This window comes from Salvelinus alpinus, chromosome 7 (assembly GCF_045679555.1).
Source record: "Salvelinus alpinus chromosome 7, SLU_Salpinus.1, whole genome shotgun sequence".
Lineage (NCBI taxonomy): Eukaryota > Metazoa > Chordata > Actinopteri > Salmoniformes > Salmonidae > Salvelinus > Salvelinus alpinus.
The window spans coordinates 9915396-9929858 of record NC_092092.1 but is presented as its reverse complement, the minus strand read 5'-3'; the positions used below and the strand labels follow the sequence as shown (position 1 = coordinate 9929858).

The following is a 14463-nucleotide window of genomic DNA, read 5'->3' as shown; positions in this document are numbered from 1 at the left end:
GGATTGTCTCTGTAGTTTTTGCAGAGACGTGTACGTGAGAATGGAGCATTGTGGCATGCCTCAGTTTATTGAATCAATGGAAAACCTTATTTTATAGCAGCCACAGGCCAGGGGATGCTTCTTCCAATCAAGACGCACCATTCCAGGTATCCGACTGTACCCAGAATGCCTTGCTCCGACACAGGAGGAAGTCCTTGGGTGGTGCCTTGCCGGAGAAGGAGGAAGTTGCCCTTAAACACTGATCTAAGGTCTGTTTTCCGTTGCCTACCTGAATGGTTAAGGTTAGGATTGGGATGGGGAAGCTGGTTGGCGAATTCCTTCCAGGTAGACAGGAAACGCACCTGGATACGTTTCCCGTCCCCCTGGAAACCCCCCCCCCCCCCTCCCCGTGTGTAGCTTCAGGTGCACCACAGCCTGATGGGAAGGATTTTGGACCAGGTGTCACATTAGTGTCCTACTACATACTCCATACAAGTGGACATGGGAGTGAACAAGTGCATATAGGTATGTGATTCATGATTAAACAGGTTCCCCAAGTCCTTTCGTGGCTCAAGTAAGTCGAATCCAGAATGGCCCATAGTTGAGTTGGTTTCAAAGACTCAAAACTTGCTCCTATAGTATTTGCAAAAATAATCCCTTCCACTATATTATCAAATGACTAAATTATTTTGTGAAGATGTTATCTATCATCAGCTGCTAATGATGTCAACCCACCTCCTCAACCTCAACTCGAGAAACCTTGCGAGGGCAGTGCCTCACCGCCATCTTTCTTCCTCCTCTTTTTCCCCCGCCCCCTTTCCTGCTGCTTGCTTCTTTTGGCTCTGGGACTTCTGGGATCTAAAAGCAAAACAAGCTGTTATTTTTTTATTTTATTTTGCAAAATGGTGGACTTTTATGGGACACAGTTTGATGTTTCTACAAGAGATAGCTAAAAGTCCCCTTTCCCACCCCTTCCACCTAAACACTATTCCTCCCTTACACTTACTTGAAATGGTAACACTTTAATGCTTTATAAACTATTATAAATACCCCCGTAAGGGGACTGTTGCATAGTCCCTACATAGTGCATTACTTTTGACCAGAGTCCTATATAGTGCAGTACGCTATGGGCCCTGGTCAAAAGTAGTGCACTATATAGGGTGCCATTTTGGGATGCTGACCAAATCTTCCTCTCCAGGCCCCTCACCTGAAGTACTTATCCAAGTCTATAACCACCAGGGTTGGGGAGCCTGCAGACCCAAGTTCCAGGAGGTCAAAGAGGGGCTACAGTCTGCACCTCTACCCCTCTGCTACTGGATAACATAAAGGGAGTGAGGGCAGCATCTGGCCACAGTGTATTTTCTAATCGTTGTAAATGTTTCCTGGATTATCTTCTGTTTGCTTGAACTACTGTATTTTAATAATGAATAGTTATGAGACAAGGTACTTTCTTTGAATACGTTGATGTCCTTTAAATGATAGTTGAGGCATCTCTTAGGGATAGCCCAAAATGTAGCGGGTCCCTGTATTAACACTTGTGTGATACATTCATTGCAATTAAATCGCTTTATCTTGTTCTATTTACTATACTATATTGTCAGGATACCTTTCTCTCAGAGACAGAATGGCCAACTTAAATGACTATAAAGCCATGTCTGTTGAAGTGTCAACGTTTGGAATGAATGCAATGATGCCAAAGAAAAATGGATATGTGAGTTTGTGTGTATCCAACCATGACCTTGAACTGCCAACTTCACTACCTACTGTATAACCAGAGTGTAGAATTCCATTCAACACATTTGTAGAACAATTATATGACCAGTTGTATTCGTAAATATACTCAACTAGCAGAAACCCACCTTGACAAGCGGTAAAACAAAACAAAAAAGCCTAGATCAAATCTTTAGGCTAAACCGTTAATCCATTCATAATAAATTTGCACAGAAAAAAATATTTGGTTGCAAATGCAACTGGAGCATGTAAATAATTGCTAGGCTACTAATTTTAAATTCACAGCTGACTACTTTGTGTGACCATAAAAATATGGTTGTGACCGGGAACAGCAAACTAATTTGGTTGCAAAGGTGAATGGCTCTGCCATATGTCATGTAAAAAATCTTCCCAGCTTGAAAATGTTCCCAATCATGTTCAGATTGTGAAGTCGTGTTGTAAAATTTCTCACAGTGTGAAAATGTTCACAGTTCAATAATTGCACATACATCTCTATGTGGATGGCTGAGCTTGTGTGGAAAATAACATCTTTGAACAATGTCAAAGTAACTAGTGGAGACGTGAAACAGTTTAAACTTTGGCTAAAACCTAGCTTTTATATTAGGTTTATTTAGCTATACAAACAAGCTGAAACTGCACACCTCTGAGAACAAGCCATCTCGACCAGCTGACAGCTAATTATGCTAGCTAGCAAGATTCAGTGTGAGGGTGGAACCGTAAGTGAAGAAACAAATGGTTCAGTTTCCACAGTATGGTTATATCCCGTTCATTTATACAGCCTTATCCAAGGAACTCGTTTTGGAGATCCCCAGGAGCACGATCACCATGATGATCAAAGGCCAGTCTTTCCTTTAAACCAACCCCGGCAATCACTCTAACTCTCACTTCCTCTGTACATTGAGATACAACCGAGGTACACCCGTCTGTTCACAGCCCTGCTCGCTCAGGCCATGGACCCGTCTGTTCACAGCCCTGCTCGCCCAGGCCATGGACCCGTCTGTTCACAGCCCTGCTCGCCCAGGCCATGAACCCGTCTGTTCACAGCCCTGCTCGCCCAGGCCATGGACCCGTCTGTTCACAGCCCTGCTCGCCCAGGCCATGAACCCGTCTGTTCACAGCCCTGCTCGCCCAGGCCATGGACCCGTCTGTTCACAGCCCTGCTCGCCCAGGTCATGGACCCGTCTGTTCACAGCCCCGCTTTTTTATGGAGGTTTAGCATGAAATACTTTACATGATCATTGTGTGACTGCTTTTTTGGTTGTTCTTTTTGTTCCTAGACTTAAAATAAAGTATACTCAACAATATGACATTATCTTACAGCACTTTCTTGGCATATTTGAATACTGTCATTGTTGATGTCTGTAGATAGGAAATGTCATATTTGAATACTGTTGTTGTCGATGTCTATAGGGAAGAAATGTCACACTGTGTATGATGCCATATTGTCTTTAATATGAAATAGAAAAAATACCTGCAAAAAGTTTTGCGATTTAACTTTAGAAAAAAAACTATGTAATATCCATGGTGTAAATCAGGGATGTCAAACTCATTTTGCCCTAGGGCAGTATTCAGTCTTCAACGAGGTACAGAGGGCTGCACTGAAAATGTGTTATATTTCCACGCCATCAAAATTTGCAAAAGATAGTCCTCTATGCATCTTTTATGGAATTTTCCATACTACCTGACTAATAATTACAGTGATTATTAGTGTGCTGGACACAGTCAAGAAACTGTATAAATGTAGGTCCGTTTTAATTTCTACCAAGTTTCGATTTGGTTTTAGTCATTTGAAAGTGTATCGAGTTAATTTTCCCACCGCTAAAAAAATATATTATTTTACTCTAAACCACCTGCGGGCTGGATTTTAAAGCATATTGGTTTACATAAATCCAATGCCACACAAGTTTGTGTGTGGCATGTGTGTGTATGTGTGTGAATAAACCTATGGCCATTAACTGCTGTGCTGACATTGCTCCCCAACTTGCACATTCCAGCTCGTCAGCAGAAACACGAAGTGGAATCAAACCATAGCAACGCCCTGCGCAGATATTGTAGCTGTGGATCAGGTTGATGAAGTCATCAACAGGTACTTGCATCACTGTGTGGGCCTCGGATACACACACATGGTAAAAATGTGAAACTACTAAAATATGGTGGAAACTCCTCTGTGTAGCCTTTGTTTACAAGTGCACATTCCGGGGAGAAAGGTAGGGAATGGAGCCACGGCCACTCTTCCACCCACCTGGAACTACAGCCACGGCCTCTCTTCCACTCACCTGGATCCACAGCCACCACTATGTGTTTGATACACTCCTCTGGTCGCAGTGCTTTCACAGCCTCCGCCAGGGCCTTCTCTGCCTTTTGCCTCTCCTGCTCTAGCCTCTGCGCCTCCTTTTTCCCCTGCTGTCTCTCCAGGGCCTCCCTCCTCCTCAGCGCCTTCTCTCTGGATGCCTGGATCTTCTCAGCAGTCCTCTTGGAGGGCTTCCTCTTAGCAGGGGAGCTGGAGGTACTCCCAGCCCTGGAGAAGGGCTTTGGCAGGGGCCATAGCTGAGGGAGAGATGCCTCCTCTCGGTCATCCCAGTCTGGTCCTTCACCTCCACCTTCCTCCATCCTACGGTGAATGTTTAGGCTCTGGTATGAGGTGAATAGAGGTTTGGACTCTGAGTGACCATTCGGTGCCAACAGGCCTAAACCACCAGCCTCCCTACCACCCCCTCTGAGGCGGAGACGGGGGAGGAGGAGATGGGGATCTCTATATCGGAACTGTCCAGGACCACCAGGTTTGGTTGGTCTATGTGGTTCTGGGAGGCTCGGCTGAGGCTACGGCCGGGCTGCAGGAAGTATTACACAGGGAGATCCTCGTCTAGGACACTAGTGGAGTCACTGTAGCTGCCCATGGTGGCTCCGGTCTCAGACAGATGAGACTGACTGTAGATGGACAAAGTGTAACGGATGTGAAATGGCTAGCTAGTTAGCGGGTACGCGCTAATAGCCTTTCAATCAGTTACGTCACTTGCTCTGAAACCTAGAAGTAGTTTTTCCCCTTGCTCTGCAAGGGCCCCGGCCTTTGTGGAGCGATGGGTAACGATGCTTCGTAGGCGACCGTTGTTGATGTGTGCAGAGGGTCCCTGGTTCGCGCCCGAGGTCGGGGCGAGGGGACGGTTTAAAGTTATACTGTTACATATACTGTTACAAAAGCAGGTTAAAATCAGAACGATGGTGTTATATTGCCGGTACCATTGGCCATGCAAATTTAATTTACAATCTATTGTGTTCTATTTTGAGACGGCCTAAAAGGCATATGCTATACAAAATAGTATCTTTATTGGCCTTCCTCTCTGGCCATATTAGCCTCGAGAAACATCTATCGGGTGCTGTTCTTCTGATGTTGTAGTTCTGCTTAGCGGACAATGTTAGTAAGAACAGTGCTCGCTAGCGATCTCTCGAGGCTTCTTTTTTACAAGTGGGATGCACTGGCCTACAATAGTAGGACTGATTACCCACAATGACGAGACCGCCTACAGGGTGGTGGTGAGGGCCCTGGGAGAGAGGTGCCAGGAAAATAACCTCTCACTCAACGTCAACAAAACAAAGTAGGTGATCGTGGACTTCAGGAAACAGCAGAGGCTGCACGCCCCTATCCACATTGACGGGACCACAGTGAAGAAGGTGGAAAGCTTCAAGTTCCTCGGCGTACACATCACTGACGATCTGAAATAGTCCACCCACACAGACAGTGTGGTGAAGAAGGCGCAACAGCGCCTCTTCAACCTCAGGATGCACATTTGAGAGTATCCTGTCGGGCTGTATCACCGCCTGGTACGGCAACTGCAGCGCCCGCAACCGCAGGGCTCTCCAGAGGGTGGTGCGGTCTGCCAAACGTATCACCGGGGGCAAACTACCTGCTCTCCATGACACCTACAGCACCCGATGTCACAGGAAGGCCAAAAAGATCATCAAGGACATCAACCACCTGAGCCACGGCCTGTTCACTCCAGAAAGCAAGCTCAGTACAGGTGCATCAAAGCCGGGACCGAGAGACTGAAAAACAGCTTCTATCTCAAGGCCATCAGACTTAAATAGTTATCACTAGCTGGCTTCCACCCAGTTACACAACCCTGCACCTTAGAGGCTACTGCCCTATATACATAGACTTGGAATCACTGGCCACTTTAATAATGGAACACTAGTCACTTTAATAATGTTTACATACTGCTTACATACTCATCTCATATGTATATACTGTATTCTACTGTATCTTTGTCAATGCCACTCCGACATTGCTCAATCTAATATTTATACATTTCATAATTCCATTCTTTTACTTTTAGACTTGTGTGTATTGTTGTGAATTGTTAGATATTACTGCACTGTTGGAGCTAGAAACACAAGCATTTCGCTACACCTGCAATAACATCTGCTAAATACGTGTATGTGACCAATAAAATTTGATTTGAGGGCTACATCCCGAGGGGTTCATGTTGATTGTACGGAGATTGTGACAGCCGGTTAAATGGCGTCCCTTGACAAGGCAAGAACAAGATGTATGTAAGGAGAAGTGCAGTATTATCATAAGGAGGCTTATACTTGGAATACGGAGGAGGAATGGAGGAAAAAAGAGAGGCAGAGGAGGTCTGAGCGAGAGAGAGGGAGGAAGAGGTTGAGCTTGAGTCAGTTAAAAATGGCAGAAAAAAAGGGAGATGGTTTGTTAAAGAAGAATGGTAAGAAAGTATAAGCTGAATGAGCTGAAGACAGGAGGAGAACTGGAAGTGAATGAGGGCAAAATATCGGAGGTGGTAGGTGTGGTGAAGTTCTCAGAGCCCGAGGCTTGCACCGAGGGTCAAGATAAAGATGTTTTTGAAAAAAGTGGAGATGTGAATTGTTTTGCTCTCAAGAAAAGGGCGCCATTGAAAGGAGTGATTACTGGGATAGCGGTAAATGTGAAAGCTGACCAACTGAAGGGGCGGATTCCTGGTGTTTGATGCTCAACGTTTTGTGCGACGCAGACAGGGTGGCGTGAGTGGTGAAACTGAAGAGTTATTGTCTGTTCTTTTGAGTTTTGATGAGTCTTTGCCTGACAAAGTGTTGTTAGGATATATAAGTTATCCTGTATGAGCTTTTGTGCCGAATATATTAAGATGTTACAGGTGTCAAGCTCATTGGCAGGTGGCAGTAGTGTGTAGGAGGGAGGTTCCTAGGTGTGAGAAGTGTGCAGAAGGGCATGAGACAAAGGAATGTGTAGCCCTGGGGAAAGTAGTGGTATGTGGTGCCCATGGGGCTGGGGATCAGAAATGTCCCGTGTGAGAGAGGCAGGTTGAGGTTTCCAGGGTTAGAGTAGTGCAGAAGTTTTCATATGCTGAGGCAGTGAAGAAAGTACATAAAGATGGGTCAAGGGGGAGGGATCCTGAAAGGAGTGGTGGGAGTAGTAGAGCTGTACCAGTACAGAGGGATAAACCAACAAGTGATATACGTTCCAGTAAGATTGAATTTTTGGCATTTATAGCAATAGTAATCAACTGTACTGCTGGGATGGGAAGTAAATCGCAGAAAATAGAGGTTGTGGTGGCAGCTGCAGAGAGGTATTTGGGTGTGCGAGACTTGACATCAGAAGAGTTATGGGGTGTTTTAAGTGGTGGTGTCCCATCATTTCAGGCTGTTGGCCTGAAGTAGGACTAAATATATTTAAATAGTGGACTATGATATATTTATTTTTGTGAGTGTAGTGTTAGGTGGTAGGGTATTTGTTTTATTTATTTTTTCAAGTATAAGGGAGTTATACTCCAGTCTAGTAGGTGGCGGTAATGCAACATTTATTAGATGCCAACCGCCGTTAAATCTAATCGAAGAAGAAGGTCTCTCGGCTATAATGCCATTCTTAGCCCATATACACGGGTTCGTCGTCGTGCAGCTAGCTAGTTATATAGTTAATAACTTGTAAGTAATTATTGTAACAGTGACATTCGCGACGTATTATAGTCTGGGCTAATGCCATACTATTACATTTAGCTACATTAGCTAATTAACGTTACCTAAGAAATGTTGCCGAAGTAAAAACTAACCTCGCAAGCTACAGTAACGTTTAGCTACCAATACATTAGCTAGCGTTAATAGTTAGCTACCTGTCAAAGTAATTTAAAATAACTAACTACTCACATTGTTATTAAACCATTATTGTATAATGTATTCAATATTTTTTTTTCAAAAGAATAAAAGTAATTCGCTATTTATCTCGACATGCTAGCCATTACAATTTTGGGTTCCGTGGGTGTGGTGGTTGACGGGAGGATTTTGATGTGACACAAGGTCGTCACTAGTAACCGCAGCCACAAAGTCAAGGCTAAACCCCGCCTATTTCTAATTTTTTTCTTAAAATCAGATTTTAACCCTAACCTCAACCACACTGCTAACCTTATGCCTAACCTTAAATTTAAAAAAAATCGATTTTTTTGATTTCATGAATTGTTACTATATAGACCATTTTGACTTTGCGGCTCTGGTAACTAGTAAAACAAGATGGCTGCGCTCGCGTCCTTGATGTTCAAGTCCAGAGCAGGTAAAATATTCAAATCATCATTTATGTGCGTTAATTAAAACCTCGTCTTTAGACTAATATACGCCAATGACGCGTATTTATTTTAAAGCTATTTAGCTGGATAACGTGTTTTTGACGCTAGCTAGCATGACAATAGCAAAATCGCTCGTTCTCTGTCATCAGCTTGCTTAACGCTGCAATAGGGTCAGACGGCATTCCTGTGTATACAGTATTTTAAGACACCGTGGAGCCGGCGAGAGATATGGGTCGAAAAATGTACCTCAATTCAGGGATGAGAAAAGCGTTGTAGTCCGAATTGTTCCATTATCCCAACTGTTACACCGAGAAAATTTAACACAATTTAATCTTCTGTGTAACAGTTAGAATAATGGGACAATTCCGAGTAAAACGCATTTCTCATCCTTGGATTGAGATACACAGGAATGTTGTGCAGCTGTAAACAAGCTGGTCGGATCTGCTGGCTATTTCGTTCTGGATTTAGTTAGCTAACTATCACCGGCTGGTGTAGTCCTTGCCCTTATGACTCAAATTGCAATAGTGTAATAGATTGAGGCATTCCACGTACCTATATGCTGCCCAAGGATTATGCCCGGCGCGCCGACCCTCTGTCCAAACGCAAATACACCTCGCTTGCAATATGGTTTTGGGAACATAACTTTCATAGAAGAGAATTGTTCAAATACAAAAGATACACATAGCAAAGTCGCACCCGGCTGTGTTTTGACAAACGCCTGCTTCCAGCTGAAAATATGAAATGGAATTGTCCAATGGAAATGCGAGCACAGGGTGACATACCACTGCTGGAGGCTGTAATTGAAAACAGCCTTTTGCAACTTTTCTGAACTGCATACAGTAAGTGTATCTTTTGTATTCATTTTTTCATTTTATTTAACTAGGCAAGTCAGTTAAGAACAAATTCTTATTTACATTGATGGGCTACCCTGATTTTTGGTTGAATTGAACAGTATAAAACAATCAGAATGGAGAAAGACCCATTGAAATAATTTAGAATATATGTGTTGCCACCCTAGGGTCACCCCACTACTCATAAAGAAAATGTTGAACTTTTTATTATTAAAAAACTTGAAACTCCATCCAATTTATTAAAGATACTGGGATCTGATATTTTGACCATATCGTCCAGCCCTAATTCTTTCTATCTGAAATTATAGTTAAGTTCCAAAGGTGTCCAAAACTGTATCGCAAGCGATGGTTAATAACGTTTGTTTGTAAATGTTAACAGAGCGTCCAGATTGTAATTCACAGTGAGCCAGCTGGGGTCCATACCTTCAACTGAGAACCCTAAGGGGAGGCTGTAAAGCCCCCTTGGCTTATCAATAACTAGTGTCGTCCCGACATGACCATGCTATCCAATCCCTGGACAGCAGGGCCCCTTCTATTAGATGAAAGACATGAGGAGTTTAGGTTATCACAAATGTTGATTTAAAATTATATTTGAACATTTTGTTTTTTGTTTATGTAATAATATGTAATAGTAATATGTAATAGTGGCCATGCTGTCGAGGGATTGGATTGCATGGTCACGTCTAGCTCTTGATCATGACTCTCAGTTACATTACTTTATACATAAGTCATTGGACGAAGGCGTCTTCTGTACGGGGTAGTTTTGTTAATGTAAAAACCGAGCGTCGGGGATCTTAACATGCATCACTTGCAGTATGGTTAAAAAAAAAAAAAAAAAGTTGAATTGATACATACCTTGATAGGGTTAGTGTTCCCACACGGCCATATCTCCATGTTACAGCACTTGTTTACAGAAAACAGACAGAAGCCAAGAGCCGACCTCCTGTTCTAATTAGCTATCTAGCATGCTCTGAACACCTGTGTGTAAGTGTAACTCAGGAAGTGTACTTTCGTCGGATGGCGGCTCCATAACTGTGGATCAGTGCACAACTGCTACAATAACTATCTTTTATTTGAAGGATTGTTTCTCACTGATGAAAGTTAAGGGCCATATGTTTTCGATTGTAGTTCACATGAGGCAGTCGTGGGTGAAACGAATGCCTGAGAACTAAGGAGAAGGCAGAATGCTGCCTTAAGTTTGAGAGATTGGTCATGTTGGGACTACAGCTGGTGTATCCGACAACTAGCTACCTACATTGGAAAGAAGTTGCTAGCATTGCTTGAGCATCACAAATGGCATTGAACAGCCCACTGTCATTATACAAGCCAGACAGTCATTGTATCCCCTTGCTACAACTGTTACAATGTTTCCAAACTACAATGTTAACTCAATGAAATTGCAGGTCTTCTGCTCCCTTGCCAGTCCTCTCTTGCGGACTGGGTTCGGTTCGCGTCCAAGAAGGCAGGCGGTAGCAGCAAGAACCTCGGTGGAAAGAGCCCTGGTCGCAGATATGGCTTCAAGAAAACAGATGGTAGCTACGTTAATGCTGTTTATTTGTCAGTATGCTTAGTGCTGACATCTCTGTGAGGTGCATGTTATGTCTTTCACCCTACTAGGGCAGTCACGATACCAGTATCGCGATACTCAAGAGGTATCGTGGCAAGGAAACAAAACATGAATCGGACTACATTTCTTGAGGAAATCAGTCCTAATGTTGGAAAAAAAACCATCTGATTTTGTCACCCAGAATCACGTGTTTCTTTTCCAAGCTATAGCACTATGTCACACACTGTGTCTCACACTGAACTCAGCAAAGAAACAAGCAACGTCCTCTCACTGTCAACTGCGTTTATTTTCTGCAAACTTAACATGTGTAAATATTTGTATGAACATAACAAGATTCAACAACTGAGACATAAACTGAACAAATTCCACAGACAACAGACATGTGACTAACATTGTCATGCTGGAGGGTCATGTCAGGATGAGCCTGCAGGAAGGGTACCACATGAGGGAGGAGGAAGTCTTCCCTGTAATGCACAGCGTTGAGATTGCCTGCAATGACAATAAGCTCAGTCCGATGATGCTGTGACACACCGCCCCAGACCATGACAGACCCTCCACCTCCAAATCGATCCCGCTCCAGAGTACAGGCCTCGGTGTAACGCTCATTCCTTCGACGATAAGCGCGAATCCGACCATCACCCCTGGTGAGACAAAACTCTTCAGGGAAGAGCACTTTTTGCCAGTCCTGTCTTGTCCAGCGACGGTAGGTTTGTGCCCATAGGCGACGTTGTTGCCGGTGATGTCTGGTGAGGACCTGCCTTACAACAGGCCTACAAGCCCTCAGTCCAGCCTCTCTCAGCCTATTGAGGACAGTCTGAGCACTGATGGAGGGATTGTGCATTCTTGGTGTAACTCGGGCAGTTGTTGTTGCCATCCTGTACCTGTCCCGCAGGTGTGATGTTCGGATGTACCGATCCTGTAGGTGTTGATACACGTGGTCTGCCACTGCGAGGACAATCAGCTGTCTGTCCTGTCTCCCTGTAGCGCTGTCTTAGGCGTCTCACAGTATGGACATTGCAATTTATTGCCCTGGCCACATCTGCAGTCCTCATGCCTCCTTGCAGCATGCCTAAGGCACATTCACGCAGATGAGCAGGGACCCTGGGCATCTTTCTTTTGGTGTTTTTCAGAGTCAGTAGAAAGGCTTCTTTAGTGTCCTAAGTTTTCATAACTGTGACCTTAATTGCCTACCGTCTGTAGTGTCTTAATGACCGTTCCACATGTGCATGTTCATGAATTGTTTATGTTTCATTGAACAAGCATGGGAAACAGTGTTTAAAACCTTTACAATGAAGATCTGTGAAGCAATTAGGATTTTTTACGAATTATCTTTGAATGACAGGGTCCTTTAAAAAGGGACGTTTCTTTTTTTTTGCTGAGTTTGTCACACACACTTTCATACAGTCGTTTTTGAAAGTCCAAAGTGTTTATTCTGCTTTATCTTTTTGCCATGGAAAATTAGGTGTCGAAGTATCGCAATACTGGTATCGTGACAACATTAGATCCTACACACTTCATGTTTGCATTATCTAACTAACTCTTCTGTTTTGTTGTCATCCATCTTCAGGGAACTTTGTCCATGCTGGCAACATCCTAGCAACACAGAGGCTCATGAGGTGGCAACCAGGAGCACATGTAAGGTTTCACACTGTCACTGTTAATATCCTGGGGTGTATTCATTCGTTGGACATCATAGCAAAACGTTTTTCAAAAGAAACCATTTACTCCGAAGAACTATGTTTCTATTAGGACAAATTCAGGTAGGTCCCTCGCTGTTTCGTTTGGTTCCTAGTGAGTACACCCCTGGAAGCGTTCAAATGTCTGTAGGTGGCTGGTTGATTGTCAACTAATCTCTCTTCCCCACCTCTCTCTTTCTCTCTCAGGTGGGGATTGGAACCAACAACACCCTGTATGCCCTGGAGGACGGCATTGTCAGGTTCACTAAGGAGGTGTATGTTCCAGCCCCACGCAGCTCTGAGACCTTCAAGGTCATCACCAAGCTGCCCACGGGAACTGTACTCTACAAGACCTTCATCAACATAGTGCCCAATAAACAGGAGGGCAAATTCAAACTGGTTGGCATGTTCTAAAGACTGATGACTCTCATTCCTACTCCACTCTGTGGAAGTACAAACCCTACTCTTTCTATGGACTGGGCAGTTTGGATTTGAAAGGTTCTGTTCAACAGCGGACTCCTTTGTCGTGAATGTTGTGGAACTGAGCTACTGCGTGATGAGGATTCTGGATGTTCCAAGGGAATTCCTCAGAGCTTCCTGTGTTGCTGTGGTGACCGGTGTCATCGATCCTGCACTCTTGGAAATGTGACTGGTCGAAAGTTTATTCAACAGGCACCTTTATGACTTGTTGTGCTTTAAGAAGACATACCTATGTCATTCCATCCAATAAAGTTTTATATATAATCATGACATCAGCAGTCTGTTGTTGGAATTTTAAGCTTAGTTAAGAGAACAATTTCCTGTGTATCCAAAGGTATTTCATTGTTGGGAATATTTTAGTATCGTTTGGGAAAATATCAATATCTAAAACCACCCCTGTATCAAGTGTGAATGTGGTCTATAGTTCTTGAAGTAACCACAGGGTGTCTCAAGGCTCAAGCTTCCCCTCTGTTTTCTCCATACAGACCACGGAGAGCTGATGTAAAAACGTTTTGTTTTTTAAAGAACCTACGAAGCAGAGTGAAGTAATATCACACTTTTTAGCAGCACTGTGTATTCTAAAGAACTCTCATTAATCATTAACTCACAGCCTATGCGTTATCTTATAGCCAACTACCTCACATAATTTCGTGTTGATGACCCTGGTTCAAGAAACGTTGGGTGTTGACTTGTAATTTAGTGTAAAACCCATTCACATTCTGGAGAATAACAAAACTCCAAATAGATATCCCACTGGGCAAAAACTGGTTGAATCAATGTTTCTATGTTATTTCAACAACAAAAAAATGAATCAATGTGTAAAACTGATTCAATTTGAAAAAAAGTCATCAACGTAAGGGAATTTGTCTTTCGCCAAACTTTGAACCTAAATCCAATGACATGGTGAGATGTTTTGTTGTTGAAGTTGAATTCACAGTAGTTGACAACTCCTCCAAATGAAAATCAAAACTAGAAGTTGGACTGACGTCTGTGCCAGTGTGATGGCAGGATGTTTATAGTATTTTACAGATCATACTTTACTCAGAACTTGTAGAGTGAGTTAGGTGCCATTTATTTTGAGAGTTTGAGTTACAGATGGTATGTCAACTCCTCCCAGTGGAATGCAGGGGAGTGTGGAATACATTACGAATGCCCTGGTACATTCACCACAACACGACAGCTTGTCAAAACACTTCTGATGGAGGCCCTCTAATAACTGATGAGCGCTGTAGTTTAGAGCGCTGTTGTATGTGTTATAAGATTTGTAAGTGCTTAGGGGAAGATTGGGTTTGGGGAGAGAAACTCTGCAAAGAGGGAGAGGTCAAAATGAGGTCGCTACTCCCTTCGCTGACATTACTCACCATCTATTCTATGTTATGGACATATTTGTGCCTGGTAGAGAAAAACAGCCAAATTAACTCACTTTAACAAACGTCAATGAACAGATGCAGGAGTGTTCCCTTTTGACACCTTGACAGTAAGGTTGATAGCAATCCTATCAGATGAATATAGGTCAAGTTAATACAACAAATCTGAACTAATTTGTCTCACTAGCTAGTTTTCCATTCAATTTGCGACAGATTTTCATGTGAATATTCAATAAATTGCATAAA

General features: G+C 43.3%; 1 protein-coding gene and 1 pseudogene across 1 annotated transcript; one reads left to right on the top strand and one right to left on the bottom strand.

Moving 5' to 3' along the window:
* Positions 1-86: 86 nt before the first annotated feature.
* On the bottom strand, positions 87-4607 carry LOC139580285 (crossover junction endonuclease EME1-like; annotated as a pseudogene).
* Positions 4608-7568: 2961 nt separating this feature from the next.
* Positions 7569-13120, top strand: LOC139580432 (large ribosomal subunit protein bL27m-like). Its single transcript, XM_071409096.1, has 4 exons — positions 7569-8263; positions 10531-10659; positions 12262-12329; positions 12578-13120. Exons 1-4 carry the CDS (start codon positions 8224-8226, stop codon positions 12782-12784), a joined length of 444 nt encoding a protein of 147 aa, XP_071265197.1. The 5' UTR covers positions 7569-8223; the 3' UTR covers positions 12785-13120.
* Positions 13121-14463: the final 1343 nt, after the last annotated feature.

What these genes read in the sequence shown, in the direction of transcription:
- LOC139580432 (XM_071409096.1), top strand. Translation starts at nt 8,224, where the DNA reads ATGGCTGCGCTCGCGTCCTTGATGTTCAAGTCCAGAGCAG. An exon ending in TGGCTTCAAGAAAACAGATG is followed by an intron (nt 10,660 to 12,261) that starts GTAGCTACGTTA and finishes ATCCATCTTCAG; the next exon opens with GGAACTTTGTCCATGCTGGC. An exon ending in GGTGGCAACCAGGAGCACAT is followed by an intron (nt 12,330 to 12,577) that starts GTAAGGTTTCAC and finishes TTTCTCTCTCAG; the next exon opens with GTGGGGATTGGAACCAACAA.